At 28.8% G+C, this 18,245-nt stretch overlaps 3 protein-coding genes across 5 annotated transcripts; 2 read left to right on the forward strand and 1 right to left on the reverse strand.

Moving 5' to 3' along the window:
• The first annotated feature begins 1,428 nt into the window (after window positions 1-1,428).
• LOC113869361 lies at window positions 1,429-3,815 on the forward strand. Its single transcript, XM_027505652.1, has 3 exons — window positions 1,429-1,437; window positions 1,887-1,970; window positions 3,468-3,815. Exons 2-3 carry the CDS (start codon window positions 1,956-1,958, stop codon window positions 3,705-3,707), a joined length of 255 nt encoding a protein of 84 aa, XP_027361453.1. The 5' UTR covers window positions 1,429-1,437; window positions 1,887-1,955; the 3' UTR covers window positions 3,708-3,815.
• A 5,735-nt stretch (window positions 3,816-9,550) lies between these two features.
• Window positions 9,551-12,919, forward strand: LOC113869803 (beta-amyrin 11-oxidase-like). Its single transcript, XM_027506283.1, has 8 exons — window positions 9,551-9,844; window positions 10,001-10,484; window positions 10,936-11,193; window positions 11,291-11,380; window positions 11,584-11,662; window positions 11,771-11,877; window positions 12,148-12,269; window positions 12,667-12,919. The coding sequence occupies exons 1-8, from the start codon at window positions 9,609-9,611 to the stop codon at window positions 12,758-12,760; spliced, it is 1,470 nt and encodes a 489-aa protein (XP_027362084.1). The 5' UTR covers window positions 9,551-9,608; the 3' UTR covers window positions 12,761-12,919.
• A 45-nt stretch (window positions 12,920-12,964) lies between these two features.
• LOC113868740 (glycine cleavage system H protein, mitochondrial) lies at window positions 12,965-15,783 on the reverse strand. Of its 3 annotated transcripts, none has more exons than XM_027504589.1 (4): window positions 15,529-15,783; window positions 15,286-15,374; window positions 14,911-15,081; window positions 13,822-14,275 (listed from the first exon to the last, which is right to left on the reverse strand). In XM_027504589.1, the coding sequence occupies exons 1-4, from the start codon at window positions 15,635-15,637 to the stop codon at window positions 14,147-14,149; spliced, it is 498 nt and encodes a 165-aa protein (XP_027360390.1). In that variant the 5' UTR covers window positions 15,638-15,783; the 3' UTR covers window positions 13,822-14,146. The 3 variants fall into 3 exon arrangements, 2 of the variants coding, with proteins under 2 accessions (XP_027360389.1, XP_027360390.1); XR_003505413.1 differs by having other exon boundaries at window positions 13,980-14,275; window positions 14,718-15,081; window positions 15,529-15,766; XM_027504588.1 differs by having other exon boundaries at window positions 12,965-15,081; window positions 15,529-15,766.
• Window positions 15,784-18,245: the final 2,462 nt, after the last annotated feature.

Genomic DNA, 18,245 nt, shown 5'->3' on the forward strand with positions numbered 1-18,245 from the left:
GCGTTAGGTAACGTCGTAAAAACTCTTATTTTAAGTCTTTGAAAATATTATTACTTATTGATATTTTTTATTTACTAAACATTGGGAAAAAAAATAATGAAACAATAACTATGTTTAGCACTTTTGGTTTTTTTTTTTTTTCATTCAAATAATGTCTTTCAACATTTCCTAAATTTGTTTTTTCCAATGTATCAAGGTTGTTGTCAATCCACAAAACCGTGGCATAACTTATTTGAAGCGTTCACAATAAAAAAAAATGTTTAGATTATAAAATATTTTACAAGAAAAAAAGTTGAAGCTAATGAGTGGGCCGAATGCATAGGCCCGGATGTCTATAAATTGGGTTAAAAGCCCATGTTAAATTAAACCCATTATGGTTTGTGGACCAAAAAAATACCCATTATGGTTTATGGATTCTGGACTAGACAAACAGGCCTACTGGCAGAAAAAGTTATTTTCTCGATAAAAAAAAAATCATTTATTTATATAATTATTATTTTTATCACATTTAATATGAAAAAACATTAATAACTAATTTAAACCTTAATATATCTGATACTAGTTTAATATGAATATGATTCTTGATATGATTTGTTGGCGATGCTTGGGTTTCTCGACTTTTTATGAAGTTATGTATTCAATATTTTGTCAATTTTAAAAGATTTCGGAGATAACAATTTAGAAGTTAAATTAATCAATAGCTCATTAATTATTTGAAAAACTTTGAATAAAATTTTATAATTCAAAAGTTTGTAATTAAATCTTTTAATTTTTTAACTCATTTAGAGTTTCTTATTGTATTTTTGTATGAATTTTGTTAAGTAAGTAAATTTAATACAATTAAGAATAATTTAAAACCCGCTATTAATTTAGCCTAATTTAGAAGTTAGGTTTCCAAATCATTTTTCCAATTTGTGGTGCTAGGATCAAGCCTGTAAGGTATCTAATCTTTCTCATAATCATGCAACACCTTTTTTTATATATTTTTCCCTTGTATTGGAAAAATGTTCTGTTCATAAAATTAGTTGGGTTTAACGTTTTAAATTAATGTTAGCTTAATTAGAAATTAATTATATAAGTTAGTTCTTGTTTAGTTTGAAAATTATTTTTTTTATTTTTAATAATAAAAATCACTTTAATTTCAATTTCTGAAATTAGATAAGCATGCTATAGAAATAATTTTGAATTATTAACAAAAAATAAATTTTTGGACTTGACGACACAAATTATCCAACTAATTTGAACTATCCAACTATGCGTAATTTTAGAAATGCAAACAGTAGAAACATATTGACCGTTGGATTGAAAAGAAGATACCATGAAATGAAATCTGAACGGTTAAGGAAATTAGGAAAGAGTATTTAAAAAATAAAAAATAGAGGTTGTGGTTGTTGTGGAGAGGTTGAAGGACGAAGAAGCTCTAACTGCTGGAAAAAGGTACAATCATTATCCATTTCTGGATCCGTAAATTTTGTTGTGCGTTTTCGTTATTATCGTATGTGTTGCGCTGATCTTTTGTTTCACGCTTCTATATCGGAGGCAATGACTCGTGTTGTTGTTTTGGGGCCCCTTCTTCGATTTTCTCGTCTCAAACAATTTCAGCGTTTGCTCCCTTTTATGACCAAACATTAGGGTTCCTTCAATTCAAGATATCAACTCCATGACAGTTAAATTGAAGAAAATTAATAATAACGATAACAACAAGAAGAACGTCGTAGTTATGAGTGAATAATCCTGATGAAATAAGCCGAAAAAGTCGATTGAATTACGCAATGGAAAATATCTGAAACGATTCAAAATAGGTGATGGAGTATTATTATTTTGATCTAGAATAATGGAGCCATGTTTTTAATGTTTGATAGTCACACTTGGACTTGACCTTTCAGGATGTAGGGATAGATACTTGTTGCTACTTTGAAGAAGAAAAAGAAGTCGGTGCTAGCTATTGGGTTAACATGGAAGTTAAAGAAGTGACTATTATTATTATTAGTGTTCATGTTCTTTTGCTTTTCACTTGTTTAGCTGTAAACTGAAAAAAAAAAAAAAATTGGCTTTTGTAACAGTGATAGAGATTTAATTGTAGGACGGCAGAAGAATTGGGGTTTTCTGGGGTGGATGAAAATTGTGTAGAAAGTAGGTGGATTGAAGGGAGATGGATGGCTTGTTGGTCAGATTAGTAACGCAATGATTGGGTGCTGGGAACTGTATCTGTGGGATTGGTGTTTCAGGTTCATGAATCATAGGGTAGTTTATAGGACAAATCGGAAAAGGTTTTGATTGAGTGAATATTACGGATTGAAGACAAAGACAAAACTGGGAAGAAGAAAATAAAGCTGGACTTAGATTGTGTTACACGATTCATTTGCTGCCTTCTGGCTGAATTATCTGTTATAGTTCCTTTGCCTTTAAAATTGGCCCCAATAAATCAGGAGGACCTTAATGCTGACTGAAAGTGTTGAAAGGAATCAGACTTATTGCTGCACGTCACATTCAGCCTCCTAGATACTCGCCAACTTGAGACCCAAGTTTCTTAGTTGTTGGATATTAAAAGTACTTCTCCATGTCAAGGACCACTTAGAATGCATGCTCTAAAAGTCCCTCCTTGTCTGATACAAGAATTCTCTCTTTGTATCTCTTATTCTATCTTCAGCACCTGTCTGCCACACTTTAGCTAAACCAATAAGCCTCATGCATTCAAATTTTACTCTCTGATCATCAGTCTTGTTAAACCACTCAAAATGCTCCGTGTAAGCTAGCCAATAAGATAAAATTGAGCAATTAAGTTCCATCTAGAATCTGGAACCCATCTTCACCTGCTTAGTACTGTCATTCACCAGTTGTATGACAAGGTTTGGATGGATCTTGGAACAATTTCTCTCTTAGCTATTCAATTATGCAGCATCGTGGTTCTTCTTGGCCCCAAACAACCCAAATTTCTTGTCTTCTTTATACTTTCTCACCATCATTTCATTCATGATTAGTGTCAATGATTCAATTCTGCATGTATCCTTGTTATTTAACTGTTCAACGTGTTGGGGTTAACCTTACAAGTGGAATGTCCCAAAAACTATTTTCAGAATACCGGATTTATACAATTAACATTTTAAGGAAAAGGGTGATATGGAATGGCCACATGCTGTTCAACATTTGCCAGTACCTTCAACTTCTTATTTTTCTGGTGCTGTCTTAATATCATTCTAAACACTGTTTCTGTTCTTATAATACTGATCTAGTAGGTTGCATTTTGTACTTATTTAAGGTGATGGGTATGTGTGTGTGTTAGAGAGAGAAATCAAAGACCGGGTTCTCCGGCAATGCTCTCAGACGTTGAAAAGGGGAATACTGATTGATAATAGTGATAGTAATTGAGTGGGAAGAAATGAAACATGACCTACAATGTACATGTGTTCAAAATATCTGATTGTTTGGATGATCTCTCAGAACGAATTTTGACTTTTGACTTGTAGGCAATAGCAGAAAGTTATATGGATAGCAAATCACCAAGCAAGAAGGCATCTGAGGAGCTGGCACGTGAGTTGCTTATTGGTATCTCTAACTCTTTACCAGACAGGATTCTGGATTCAGATTTTGTGCCTGAAAGCAAGAAAGCAGATGGATTTGCAAGACCAAACAGTGATTGGGATGACAAGTTTAGGTCTGAATTGATTTCAATCTCTTATGTTGAATCTCCCGATGTCAAAATCTGATAAATTACGACGGTAATCTGGACTCTGTCAAGTGTTAGTAACATGTGCGGCACTCCTGGTTTGTCATGTGGTTGAGTTCCCGCTGTGTCAATGTAATGACTTGTTATACTATATATTTTGTTTTGTGTTCTAAAAATAACTGATAAATAGTTTTTTCTGTGTTATATTTTTGTTGATGGAAAGCTCAAACTGGAGAATCTTACTATAAATCACACTAAAAGCTTGGGTTCATACTTCTTTGTACGGTTGAGAAGTTTCAATTACTGATAATGAGTATTGATTTAGGTATGAGTAAATTTATAAAGTATTATAAAAGAAACAAATCTGTATAAAAGATAAATAAGATTCAATTTGGAGAAATTTTAGAAAAGTCCCTATAAAAAAATCAGTATAATAAATAATAATTTTTTTCTAATAAATTAAAAACAACTTTTATTTTTTTATTTTTTTAAAAGTTCTCTCATTTAACTTTAATTATTTTTTATTTATAAAAGAAGTTTATTTATTTTTTAACATTAATTTTTTTATATAAAAAATTTTCTAGAAATTTACTTAAACAGGTTTAAAGTTTCTCTCATAAATTTAAAATAATTTATTTTCTCAAAATTTAAAATAGTTAAACAAGAATATTCAAAAATAGAAAAATATAAGTTGACTTTAACTTGTGAAATAAACTTGATTTATTTTATAATTTAATTTTTTTATTCTTATTGATAGTTTTTAAAAAGTTTATTTGAATTGGACATTAATCAGAAATATAGAACCGTTAAAGGTTTTGGATTCAAATTTTGTCGGTGGGTTTATCATTGATAGGCTATGTGTAGGGATGGAAACAGGTCAGGCCGCCTGACAGGGGCCTGTAGCCTGACTTGGCCTGACTTTTGGCCTGACTTTTTTAATCAACATATCAGGCTTAGGCATTTTTTAAGGCATGTTTAAATAAACAAATCAGGCCTGAGCTGTTTATAAAGTCTGTTAAGCCTGGCAGGCCGGCCTGTATATATATATATATATATATATATATATATATATATATATATATATATATAACTTACACATGTTTTAATTAAATTATTAGTCAATTTATCAATTTATATGTAATTTATAAATGTGTTTTAATTTATTGTATCAGTAATATTTTCTATATTACATTAATATTATAGTGTAGTTAATTTTATATTTATTTGTTAATTTAAAATAACAAATTAATGAGACAAATAAAATTAAATATTTTGTAATTATTTTTTAATTTAATAGTTATTATTATTTTCATTTTATATATATATAGTACATTAAGTTTAAATTTTTATATTAAGTTTTATCACATATTTTTAATTAAGATAAAAATTTAGAAATATAAGTTATTTTAATTTAAATATAAATTTTAATAATTCTTCCTATGTTCATATGTTATTTTTCTGCATTTATAAATTTTATAATATAAGTATTTATCATCTACAATTTTTATAATGACGATATTTATTTACTTTTTAAAATATAATAATTTTTTTAACTGATTCAATAAATTTTATAAGTGTTATTTTTTGTAATTATTTTTTTAATTTAATAGTTATTATTATTGTCATTATATATATATATATATATATATATATATATATATTGCAGTAAGTTTAAATTTATTTTTTTTAAATATATAATTTTCTTTTAATTGATTCAACAAACTATGTGAATGTTATTTTTTTTTTTATCAATTTTATGTATTTACTATAACTTTATTTGTTGAATATAAGATGTCTTTAAATAAACAAAATATGTTTTTAAAATAAAACTAAAATATTTACTATTTATATAATTTTAAAAAATAAAAAATATATAAATATAAATTTTATTAATATAAAATATTTATAATTAATACTTAAATAATATTTTAAAAATTATTTATAAAATTATATAAATATTATTATAATTATTTAATAATTATTAAGAACATAGATAGAAATTAGAAAAATATATAAACTAATTTAATAATAAAATATTTATATTTTTATTAATATTAATTTTTTTTAACAGGCTTTGTTAATAGGCTTTAAACCAGGCCATGCCACTTAAATAGGTCAAATCAGGCCTAAAATAAAGCCTTTAATAAGTAACAGGACAGACTCAGGCTTAATAATTATGTTATAGGCCAGGCCTATTTAGAGTAAAGTTTAGCCTGATCTGGCCTGTTTACATCCCTAATTATGTAGAACTATGACACGATGTCTTAACAGTTGTGGCATGTTTTGATTCTCTCTTCTTATACTTATGTTCCCCTAACATAAAATTCTGAGGCATATTTATTGGGTTCTAATTTACACTTGTAATACGTTATGCCTGCAATATATATTTTTCTTTTCTTCTTTCGGTCAACGCAATATTATATTTTTCTACTCTCAGTTTAGACCAACAATTATCAAATAATAATTTGCACTAATAAAAAAATATTATTACAATTTTAATTTGTTTACAATTCACACTACTTTCTCGTTCTATATTTAAATGCTTGTTTAATAATTTAATTATAAAAATGTCTGTTATAAAAAAATATAGTAAATATAGAATTTCATTCTTGAAAGTAATAATTTTTTGGTTCCTAAAAATTTTCATTTATACAATTTAGTTTAAAATCTATTAATCCTGAATAAATCAGTCATTTCATTGTTAAATTGACTAAATTTGAGAATTAAATTGGATATAAAATTGAAAGATATGGCTACTAAAGCATTGGTTAATATGATTGACGTGAGGGAGAAGATAGAAGCTGAACCTTCAATTTGGCTTTCACTTTTCTTGGGCGATGAAGAAATGAAAGCAGAAAGCAAGCGCATGGAGCATCGATGAATTAAGAGTCAACTATACGAAACTACAACTTATAGGCACACCTAATTCAAATTGTAGAATTCTACATACAAATTCGTAAACCATATGATAAAGCAAAGTTCAAATTAAGTAAATGTTTATACATTATACGACACTTCAATTCATGCCACCGTCCAATCTAAAAACCTATATGTTATACTAAAACCGTAGAATATGTAAATCTCTTGACAAATATGTTAGTTAAATACTTAATTAAAAACTATCTTTCGTTTTAAACTTTGTGCTTTATTTTTATAAGATTTAATCTTAAAGTTTTCAAAGGAAATATTTTAAATTTGGTCATCTAAAATTATACACTTACTTAATTAATTTTTTAAGTATTTTAATTATTAAATTAATTTCTTAAAGTTTTTGTTTGTGTCTTTATTTTAATCTTTTAAACATTTTAATAACAAATTAGCCTCTAATTTTTTAAATAATTTATCAAATATTTTTTTTAATATTTTTCTTAAAATTTATCATTAAACAGGCACTCAGTGGTTTTTTTATCACTTTAACCTTTCATGATATTTTATATATTTTAAAAGAAATTGATGATAAATTAGTTTTCAAAAAATGTGTAATAATAAAATATTTAAAAATTATGTATCAAGAATAATTTTTTTAAAGGATTAATATAATGACAATCGAAATGTTTAATGAATTAATTTAAATTAATAAACAATTTATATCAATATATATTGTGGCAACGTAGAATTGTTCCATATTAAACTTGACCTTTTATTATACATTATGATCCACGATAATGTGCGGTAGATATACAATTACGCAATTAAAAAGAGTATTTTATGTTTTTCACACTTAAAATAAATTAAAATATTTCAAGATATTAAAGAAATAAAAAATAATTAATTTAAAAAATATATAATATCTGCAAAAGGCGTAATTAATGCATGCTAACAGATTTAAAAGTTGAGTAAGAAGACAACACAGTAAATTTAAAAAGATTTCGTTAACTTTAGAGCTGTGTTTAAGAAAATAAAATAGAATTTTTTTATGAAAAAAGTATGTAATTATTATATTAAAATTATAAAATATAATAAATAATTTTTTAATAAAATTTTATTATTATTTGCAGCTTATCTTAGACCCTTAAGACAATTAAAGTTAATAAGACCCAAATTGAAATAACAACCCAACAATAATATTAAAAAGTTATGCAATTGAATGGCATCATGCATTTTCATATTACGGTCTGTCTTGTTTATGCATGATCCGGATCTTGCCCACGAGATTATGAAGAATTATTATTATCATTATTAACTAGCAGTTTATTAGTCGGTTGCTTGTATGAATTAATCAACCAATTAAGGTGCAATTAAGCAGAAACATTGAACGACGGCTAACACCGTCAAGCTTCCTGATAGTTGGACAAGTTATATATTTAAATACCTCATTTAATTAATTTGATTTTGAACAATTAGTCAAATATGTAACCAGCAAATTCATAATCATGCATATTTAATTAAGAAATTTAAGTTCACCCCTTCACCTGATCCTTTCTTAATCTCTTTTTTTTTTCATCAACAACTTTTCGCGAAAGCGTTATGAATAACTTTTTAACGAATCAATGACATGTGCAACTTGAAGGGAAAATTAATATTATATATATATATATATATATATATATATATATATATAATTTTATCGATGTAAATAAAAAACTCTTACATTGAATCTTTTATTTAAACTTAAGGAAAATAATAAATTATAATTCGTTAGATTTAAATTAAATAAAAAACTTAGATTAGATATAAGAATTTTTAGATTTATACTATATATATATATATATATATATATAAACAAAATAAAAAATATATTTAAAGAAGTTGCTACCATCAAATAAATTTTGACATGAATAACGCTTATTAATGATCATATGATTACAAACTTTTTTTTCTTAAAATATTAATATTGATTTATGTTAAAAGTTGTAACATCTTTTTTATACTTTTAATAAGTTTAGACCCGAAACTATGTGAAGCTTATTCAACTGTGTGTGTTCAAGTTCTTCGTTGTCCAACTACAACTAGGTCCAAACTCTTAAGTAGTAGGTAAAATACTCTTCAACTTATTACAGATGATCTGATAATTGATTTTGTTCATATTATACATTAAAAGAACTTTCAAGCGAAATAAATACGTTAGAAATTAATAAATATTTTGTCACCCCAAATCTGAACTCAAAGTGGAGATGTTACCTATTTAAGTAAACTAAACTTGCTGAACACTTCGAATCGGTTACCATGTAAAGATCATTTCGACGAGTTTAGTGAATTTACAATGTCATATCAACCCACCTGTTGCCACCTTGCAGACACATTTGATCACTACGTTACTCAATAAGAAAAACATAAACAAATAGATGGAAAAGTAAGAAGATCATCGATCAGGCTAGGATAAGAATTCGTCAAAGTCTATTAACTGTGAACATAGTAGAATTTCTAAGCTGCTTTTAGTATGTAACATTTGAAGTCAAAACTTTCGTTTAACTGTTACTTGTTTTAAGTGTCCTCTAATTCATCGAATGGGCATCAAGAATTATAACACAATGAATTGGTAAACCAATGAAACAATAATTATATGGTGTGGCCCCAAAGATCTCTGCCTAAAAAGCAGCCACTTAAAACTAATTAAGTCCAGTTGACAATCCAATATGACATTAACTTAGCCGTGATTATTTAAGTATCAAATATTAATAACACATCACAACCCACATGACTAGATCATCAATAGTGCATTAATTAGTCAACAATGTTTTCTTAATGTTGTACTTTTGTATTTTATGGTGTATATGTATATTAAAAAAATAATATATATATATATATATATATATATATAACATTAATATTTAGTGGTTCGAAAATTGTATATTCAACATGCAAAAGAGAGTACGGAACGGGGACAAGTCCGCACGTCTATAAGTACTCCTGAAAGAAAGTGTTGAGAAGAGGAATTTATTACTAGGAGTTGTGATTACCAAAGGGGGGAGAGATTGTAAATAAACAGAAGAAATTAAAGATGGTGTTTCTAGATTCTTTGTGGCTAACTCTAATAGTCGCTTTGTTGGGTGGATATGCATTTGTGTTTGGGTTCCTAAGGAGAGTGAATGAATGGTACTATGTTTCTAGGCTGAGAAAGATGCAACACTCTCTCCCACCCGGTGATATGGGTTGGCCTTTCTTGGGGAACATGCCCTCCTTTCTCAAAGCTTTCAAATCTGACCCTGATTCCTTCATCTATAACCTTGTTTCCAGGTCCCTTTTCTCTTCACTCTTTTCTCTCTCGTGCACACATACACTTACTTGCACCCACAATACATAATACTCACTCACAAGTCCCAACACATGATAACATTTTAAATGACTCTGATGTGGTGTTATATACACATATGTACCTATGCATGTATATAGATATGGCAGGACAGGTATGTACAGAACCTACTTGTTTGGGAGCCCCAGCATCATAGTTTGCACCCCAGAGACATGCCGTAAGGTTTTCACAGATGATGAGAACTTCAAGCTTGGATACCCTGCTTCTACCATGGCCCTCACAGGAAAAAGATCGTTCCATGGGATCTCAAATGAAGAACACAAGCGTCTTCGACGCTTAACCTCCTCTCCCATAACTGGCCACGAGGCATTGTCCATGTATATTGATCTCATAGAGGGTATTGCTGTGCAACTGTTGCAAGAGTTGTCTAGCATGAACACCCCATGTGAGTTCCTCGTAGAGTTGAGGAAGTTCGCTTTTAAGGTCATCACCACCATCTTCATCGGTTCTGATGGTTATCATGTTGACCTTGGCTTGGTTGAGAACTTGTACACCCACTTGAACCGGGGAATAAAGTCATCGGCTATCAATCTCCCTGGCTTTGCATTCCACAAAGCACTCAAGGTTAATTACTTAACATAACTAGAACCTTAATTACCTTAATCAGAATCATGAACAAGGTTAATTAATTTCATTGTCTACCAAGGGGAGGGTAGAGAATTGTAATTTTCAACGTCACACCATGCCACCTGTCATGAAGACCGCCAATAATTAAATTGAACGTGTAATTCTCATATTGAAGTTATCAAATAAGTAAATATTAACCAGTACTAAGAAGTTTGGTTAGTAACAAGTAATCAAATGTGAAATATTTTTATCATAAAATATAATTAATAAATCTTTCTGTAATTTTAGAGCAGTCAGATATATTTTTTTCAAAAAAATCACTTTCAATTCCTTAACTAGTTCCCTTAACACGTTGATTAGCAAAATTACCAAATATCAAAGTGCAATTCTTGTATGTCATTTAATGTAGAGTTTTATTATTACTTTATCTTTTTTGTTGTATATTCAGGCACGAAAGAAGTTGATGAAGATGCTGCAAGAGCTGGTGGACCAAAAAAGGACCAAAAATACAAAGACAGAGTTGAAAAAAGATATGATGGATTTATTGATGAAAGTCAAAGATGAAGAGGGTAGGCGACTGGAGGATGAAGACATTATTGACTTACTTCTGGTTTTCTTGTTAGCAGGTCACGAAAGCTCGGCTCATGGAATATTGTGGACCATCATCTACCTTATGGAACACCCGCATGTCTTCCACAAGGCAAAGGTTTAATGTTTTGACACATTTTTTCTCAATGTAGATATTCATAGTTTATGGTTACTGATTCCTTTTTTCTTTCCTCATAAAACTATGTACCGTTTAGAAAGAACAAGAAGAGATCATGGAAAAAAGACCCTCCACGCAAAAAGGGCTAAACCATAGGGAAATTAGACAAATGGAATATCTTTCAAAGGTATGTTGTGTATGAATTAATTATTTATATTCAGTTAATGTCATTAAGGTCTAATATATATGACATACAACTAGAGATCTAAGTTGATATGAAGTTTTAGATGTTACGTAATCTATATTTATGAGAATCAATCATTAACAAAAGAAAAAATGTGCTGCTTGAAAAAAAAAAATTATGCTCTGACGTAATATATTCTATGTTAGGTTATCGATGAGATGCTGCGCAGAACAAGCATCTCTTTTGCAAACTTTAGACAAGCAAAAGTCGATGTCAACATCAATGGTTAGTTATTCAATCCCATATGTTAATTTTCAGTGCTTCTTTGCAGTTGATATTTATTTTGTTCATTACAACACCCCAACATTTAAAACAAAAACTTAAAAATTGCAGGTTATATTATACCAAAAGGATGGAAAGTTCTAGTTTGGAACAGAGGTGTTCACATGGATCCTGAAACTTACATCAACCCAAAGGATTATGATCCTTCCAGATGGGAAGTATGTGTGATATATAGTTAATATTGAAAGTTTTGTTTTACTAATTAGACCCATTTTGAGTAAGTTTCTAGGGAGGTTTTTACAAGAGAAAAAAATTAATATAAAAAATAAATAATCTGTTTTATAAATTAAAAACTAATTTATCTCTACGAATTTTTGAAAAGTTAAATAAGAAAAGAGAACTTTATTCTTTATCTATGTATATATGAGTGAGTCTAATTTAATGAAGAAAATATGTAACATAATGTTATGTGTTAAAATGTGGTGCAGAAATACAAAGCAAGAGCAGGGTCTTTCCTTCCGTTTGGATTAGGAAGCAGGCTTTGTCCAGGAAGCGACCTGGCCAAATTTGAGATCGCCATTTTCCTGCATCATTTTCTTCTTAACTACAGGTTAATATTTTTGTTTTCACATTGCAATCATTGACTTTTATTGAAATGAAGGAGTAAGTAGAATGCTGTTTCAATTAGCCAAGTAAAGCCATATCCATGTGGTGAAAATTTGAAGAGGGATAACTAATGTTAACAATATCATTAGTTATTTTGTGTAAAACTAATTAAATTATGAATAGAAGAACCCACTAAATGAGGAATGAAACCTACCTCATTTAATATGTTTTACATGATTATTGATTAATAATAAAGAATTGTTTCTTAAATAATCATTTGTTTATTCTTAAATAATTTATTTTTCAATTCACACAAATTTTTTAAAACAAATTACGTAAAAGGAAACAACATCTAACCCATATCTGATGTCTGATTGGTTTTATACATTTAAACGGTGCAGGATGGAGAGAATTAACGCAAAGTGTCCACTCACTTACCTACCAGTGCCAAGGCCTTCAGACAATTGCCTTGCAAGAATTATAAAAACCACATAAATCATGAGATCAAACAAGAGCATAAACACGTGGCAATCTTGTATGTTCAAACCTTGTTTTATATTCTTGTAAATGATATTTGAATAAACTTAAAAGTCATAGGGGCATTTGGGCAAGGAATTTTCATATTTTGTATTAGCTTATATTATAGGCTAAAAAGAGAGAAATCAAATGTTCGTACATGGTAGTGCATTTTTTTATTGAATTTTGATTAGCTAAGAGTTTGCCCACACTGGTTTATTATTCAAATAAATTGCTATCAAGAAACCAATTTATGAAACTTGAAAAGAAAAAACGCCTCTTGCCCGACCTACCTCAATTATTCCTATGATTTTGCTTATTTCTCTCAAGTCTTTGCATCCTCACTTTTCTTGGAGGCTTAAAGTCAGCTCAACAAATCGTAATCCATCTCAAAGCGTAAACCTTATTTAAGGAAGAAAGAAATCATAAATTTACTGAATCAAAGGAGAAAAAAAATAAAAAACTTTGACTGATACATCAAGATAGAGAAATATGCAGTGAAGTCCAAGAAATGAATATACTCCACTCCCCTAAAATTATACGACTCTTGAGTTTACTGTTTTTACTCTTATGTTAGTTTTTGACTTAAATATGTTTTTATTTTTATACTTTTTTATATTATTATTTTAATTTATTTAGAATAAATTATTTTAATTCCTTGTTTTTTAATTGAACACTTTTATTTTTAGTAATAGTTAAATAATGACGTGATTAATTAAGAAATTATCGCTTATAAAGACTTTAAAATAAAAATAAATCTCAAAAGGTTAAGTGGCATTTATAAGTGAATTACTACAATTTGTGTATCCATTAAAACCATGCTAACTCAGCAGCTAAATTTTTACTTATTTATCATACAGTATTTTGAATTTAATTTAACAGGCTGCGTAGTTAAGCATATCAGGTATCACATTTTTAGTGGAACACTGTCAAAGCACACAACAATTCATAGTCTAAGTAAAAGGCTTCAAGCAGAAGCATGCGGCCAGAGCTTGTGTAGATTATAGAGAGGTTAAAATTTTTTAAGCTTGCTTAAAGCAAAATATTTATGAGCTATGTTCTTTCATATTATGCATTTATGTTAACTACATTTTAAGTTGTGAGTTTTAACAGCTACTTCCTGCAATTGAAAACGAATTGCCAATTTTCAACCACTGCTAGCACTCCTCAAGTGAAAATAATTATGCATAAAAATTCAAGGGAAAATAGCTGCTTAATTACACGATGAAGTAGACACACTGAAGTGTCAATCACAATAGCAGGGGAAGAAAAATGGAAAGAAGCAGTTCCATTGCATATTAAGAAACTCTTGAGAAGTTATGATCATGAACATATGAAGAATAACTGCATGAGGGAATTCAAACTTTAATGCTTAGCATCTTCTTCCTCACAAAATTTTGTGTACTCCTTTGGGCCCATCAACGAATTTAATTCAGATGGATCACTTGGCTTTACTTTGATCATCCATCCATCTTCGTATGGGCTTGAGTTTACCTTGAAGTGAGAAAAGTAGAAAAATAGACATGACCATGTATAAATTGCTGATTAAAAGACAAGGCAATTTACAGCATATTTCAATTCAATGTCAAAACAATCAGCCATGCAGGAGAGGAGCATTGAAGAGGGGAGGAGCTATGACTCTCCCCCCACAAAAGTAAAAATTTCACTAAATATATATTTTTTGCACATCCTTCAATAATTAAGAAACTAAACTTTTTAGTCTAAAATAATTTTTTTCTAATTTTTAATATCAAGTAGATAAAGTTCAAACATCAAATAACAAAATTATAAGTCATAAAAAATGAATAAATAAATTTCTTACTTACAGATAAGTTATGTGTGCATGACATATTTATTATATCAAGTAGATAAAGTTCAAACATCAAATAACAAAATTATAAGTCATAAAAAATGAATAAATAAATTTCTTACTTACAGATAAGTTATGTGTGCATGACATATTTATTATATTAATTATTTTTACTCCCTCAGTGTAAGCTCAGCCACTGCAGCCATGTGTTTATATATGTAACAAGTAACGTCGTGCAGGCCTTTTCTTTTAAATTTTGGAAGACAATCCTTCTTAGATCAAGTAGAAAGATACTGGTATAATGGTTAGAATTGATTACCAGGCCAGGCTTATCTGTGAGTGTTTTGTTAACCTCAATAATCTCCCCCGAGATTGGAGAGTTAATATCACTCGATGCTTTAACACTTTCAACTGATCCGAAGCCACTCTTCTTGGTAACGTTGCCACCTTTTTCTGGCAGTTCAACATACACAACCTCTCCAAGATGGTCCTGCAATTGCACATGGACAGCTTCACCCTCACTTATGTGCTAACATTATTTAACTTGTTCTTAAATTTAAATTCAACATAAACATGTAACATATGCTTAGACACTTCCATAAAGATATGCAAATGTGTTACACATAATGGGTTGGCTTAGCAAGCAGAAAAGGAACAAAATTGAAATTAAGGAGAAGAGGTCCAAACAACCAACCTGGGCATGATCAGTGATACCAATGGTGGCCACTGAGCCTTCATGCTTAACCCATTCGTGTGAATCTGCGTACTTAAGTCCATCCAAGACTGGGAATCAAGCAAAAAGAAGTGAGCTACACAGGTACATACATTCAAATTTATTAGAAAAATAATATGTGAAATGTGAAGGAAGTTGATATTTCACACACATATATTATTATAAACACATAGATACAAGTGGGGTGTGTGTGAGTGTAAATACCGGAAGATAAGGCTCTGGAGAAAGAGAAAGGAGGAGAAAGATGAGGTCTGAAGGCAGAAGAGAGTTTGAGTGCATTGGCAGTTGAAGAAGCCCACATCCTGAGTGCCATTATGATGTTTGAGGTGTGTTACTCTATTCTTCTTCTCTGTGTTGGTTGTGTTGTAGAGACAATATATCAGTGAAACAATGAGGAGGAGTTTTTCATTTATGTTATTCCAAAGTTTATCTTGGATGAATGGTGGGCAACGAATGCCTCATCCTCTTTATGTTCTGCCCTTTGTTTTATATTATCCTTTAAGTCCTCACCCTAACTTTAAAAAAATCAAAGCTTAACTTGTTAGTATTAGTATTACAAAAAGTTAATGAATAAAGATCAACTATCTTTTCTTTTGTAAGCCCAAGTTAAACAACATATAATCATTCGTTTAGGACCACCCCCACCTAATGAACCCAGATGCTTACACTCTACCACAAAAATAGTCTACCTGCTATAGATTGATATGGTTAAATGAAATAAATTAAAATAATACTAGTAATCATAATATTAATACACATACTTGGCAACATGCAAGAAGACTAAGGAGATTAATAGTTTCAATTTTATCAAGGGTTATCCCAAAGAAACAAATGGGAGTCGCTTACAATTTTTGGGCTCTCTAAGACCATATTGTGGGTTGTAACACTGTTTCAAATCCATACACCACCTAGCCCAAATTTCGTACTTGCAAGTTGCAACGGACTTTGTTCATCAAATATTAATTAACGTTAGTTCTCTTGAAAGATAAATAAAGAAACACAGGAAATACATTGAACTGTGTTTTTTTAAGTTTGGAAAATTTCTTTAAAAATGTTTTACAAAGTCAATGTTCAAAAGATGTTTTTTAAAATGGGGGCAGTTGAATTATCTCAGGGTTCAAAAACCAATTGCTCAAACATTTAAACAATGTTTGTAAACGCATATTTTAAGTAAAATTTGAATTTAAATAACTTATTAAAAGTTCATAGAACAAACTCGAGTTAAATAAATAGATAAAGATAAGGATAAAAAAAAATACTTGATATTTATCATGGTTCAACCTTAAAATTATTTAAAAGTTGTGATTAGAATGTGATGATAAAATCAGCACATGAAAAATAGCTAAAAGTTAAAAAATTAATTAATTAAATTAAAAGTATTTGATAAAATTAGTTATTGAACTAGCTGATAAAATATAAAATAAGAGATAAGAATATTATTAATTCTTATTTCAAAATTTTAAATTTGATAATGGTATATTTTAATAAATTATACATTTTTAATCTTATTTTTATTTTAAAATAATTTATTAAATAAAATAAGATAATATAAATTTATTACTATATTTTGTAAATTTTATATTATAAGCATAATTTTAAATAATTTTTTTATATTTTAATAAAATTCCACGACAGAAATATTTTTAAAAAGGTAAACATGAAAGGAGAAAAGGTAATAGAATTTTTTAAATTAAAAATATACTAAAAATTAATTAAAAAATCAATTTTAACTAATAGTTAAAAATAGCGTTTAAAAATATGTTAGTTAAAGAAGCATTCAAAAAATTTAGTAATCACTTATGTTAACTTAACTTGTCAAAGAATTGTTTTTATTGAACGATTTTCTTATTAATAAATAAACTTCCAACTAACACACTTTTAATTGTCAAAGCAAAAGTTAATATTTATAATGAATATCCAAACATAAATGATATTATACCTAACTTTAACTTCTAAGTTCTATTGCATAAACCTCGTCAATTCTAATATTCACATATTATTTCTTGAACTAATCTAAGTGGAGTCTTTCACATTATGAGTGTTTTAAGAAAACTATTATATAGACATTTTCTACCTGAAAAAATTAATAGCAAAACTTCGAATAGTCTCTTAATTACTCTGCAAGTGCAGACGATAAAAAGGGGGAGGGGTTAGAAAAGATGAATGGAAACGTTTTAGTTGCTTTATCTAAGAATTATTTGTTTTAATGTTATACAAATTACTTTTTCGTGATTAAGTGTATTTGTGTTAGAAGTTCTTTTACGGAAATACAAGTGTTACTAATAAAACTTTGTTCTACATTATTACGTTAGTGTACAATGGATCGCTTAAAATATACCTGTTTAAGATTTTAAAGGAAAAATGATTTGACTTTGTTTGTTTTCGAATAGGAAATTATTATGTAAATTTTGAAAGTTACCTAAACCCTAAGCAAGTTCTAGTTTTCCAATTCTGAAAACTCAAAAATCACATAACTACACACAAATCGTCAAAAGGATACCTAACACTATCCTTACCCATCAAGTCCAACACCTCAATGGCCTTACTTATGAGACCTTTTAAGCTTAATTTGTGAACAATGTAAAAGAGAGTAAAGGAAGAGGGTAACACATCATGGTCCCTTATGCAACATTGCAAAATTGAGTGTGTCTTTTTGGAGTCTTGGTGCTTCACATAAGAGGCCTTCGAGGGGACTCTCACACGAAAGGGGTAATGTGCATTCTTTGAATTTGTGAAATTTGAGGAATGTTAATGTAAAAATTGAATATATTTTGTGGTTGTTTAAGATATTATTAGTGTTGAATTGAAAACTTTTTCTATCATAACAGTAATGTACATGCAAATATTATAGGACACATACTTTTTGGTAAAAGCATTTGCAATAAAATAAACTAACGCTTAGAAGATGAATCCAACACTTG

The sequence above is a fragment of the Abrus precatorius genome, unplaced genomic scaffold (assembly GCF_003935025.1).
Source record: "Abrus precatorius isolate BTA unplaced genomic scaffold, Abrus_2018 Scaffold6, whole genome shotgun sequence".
Lineage (NCBI taxonomy): Eukaryota > Viridiplantae > Streptophyta > Magnoliopsida > Fabales > Fabaceae > Abrus > Abrus precatorius.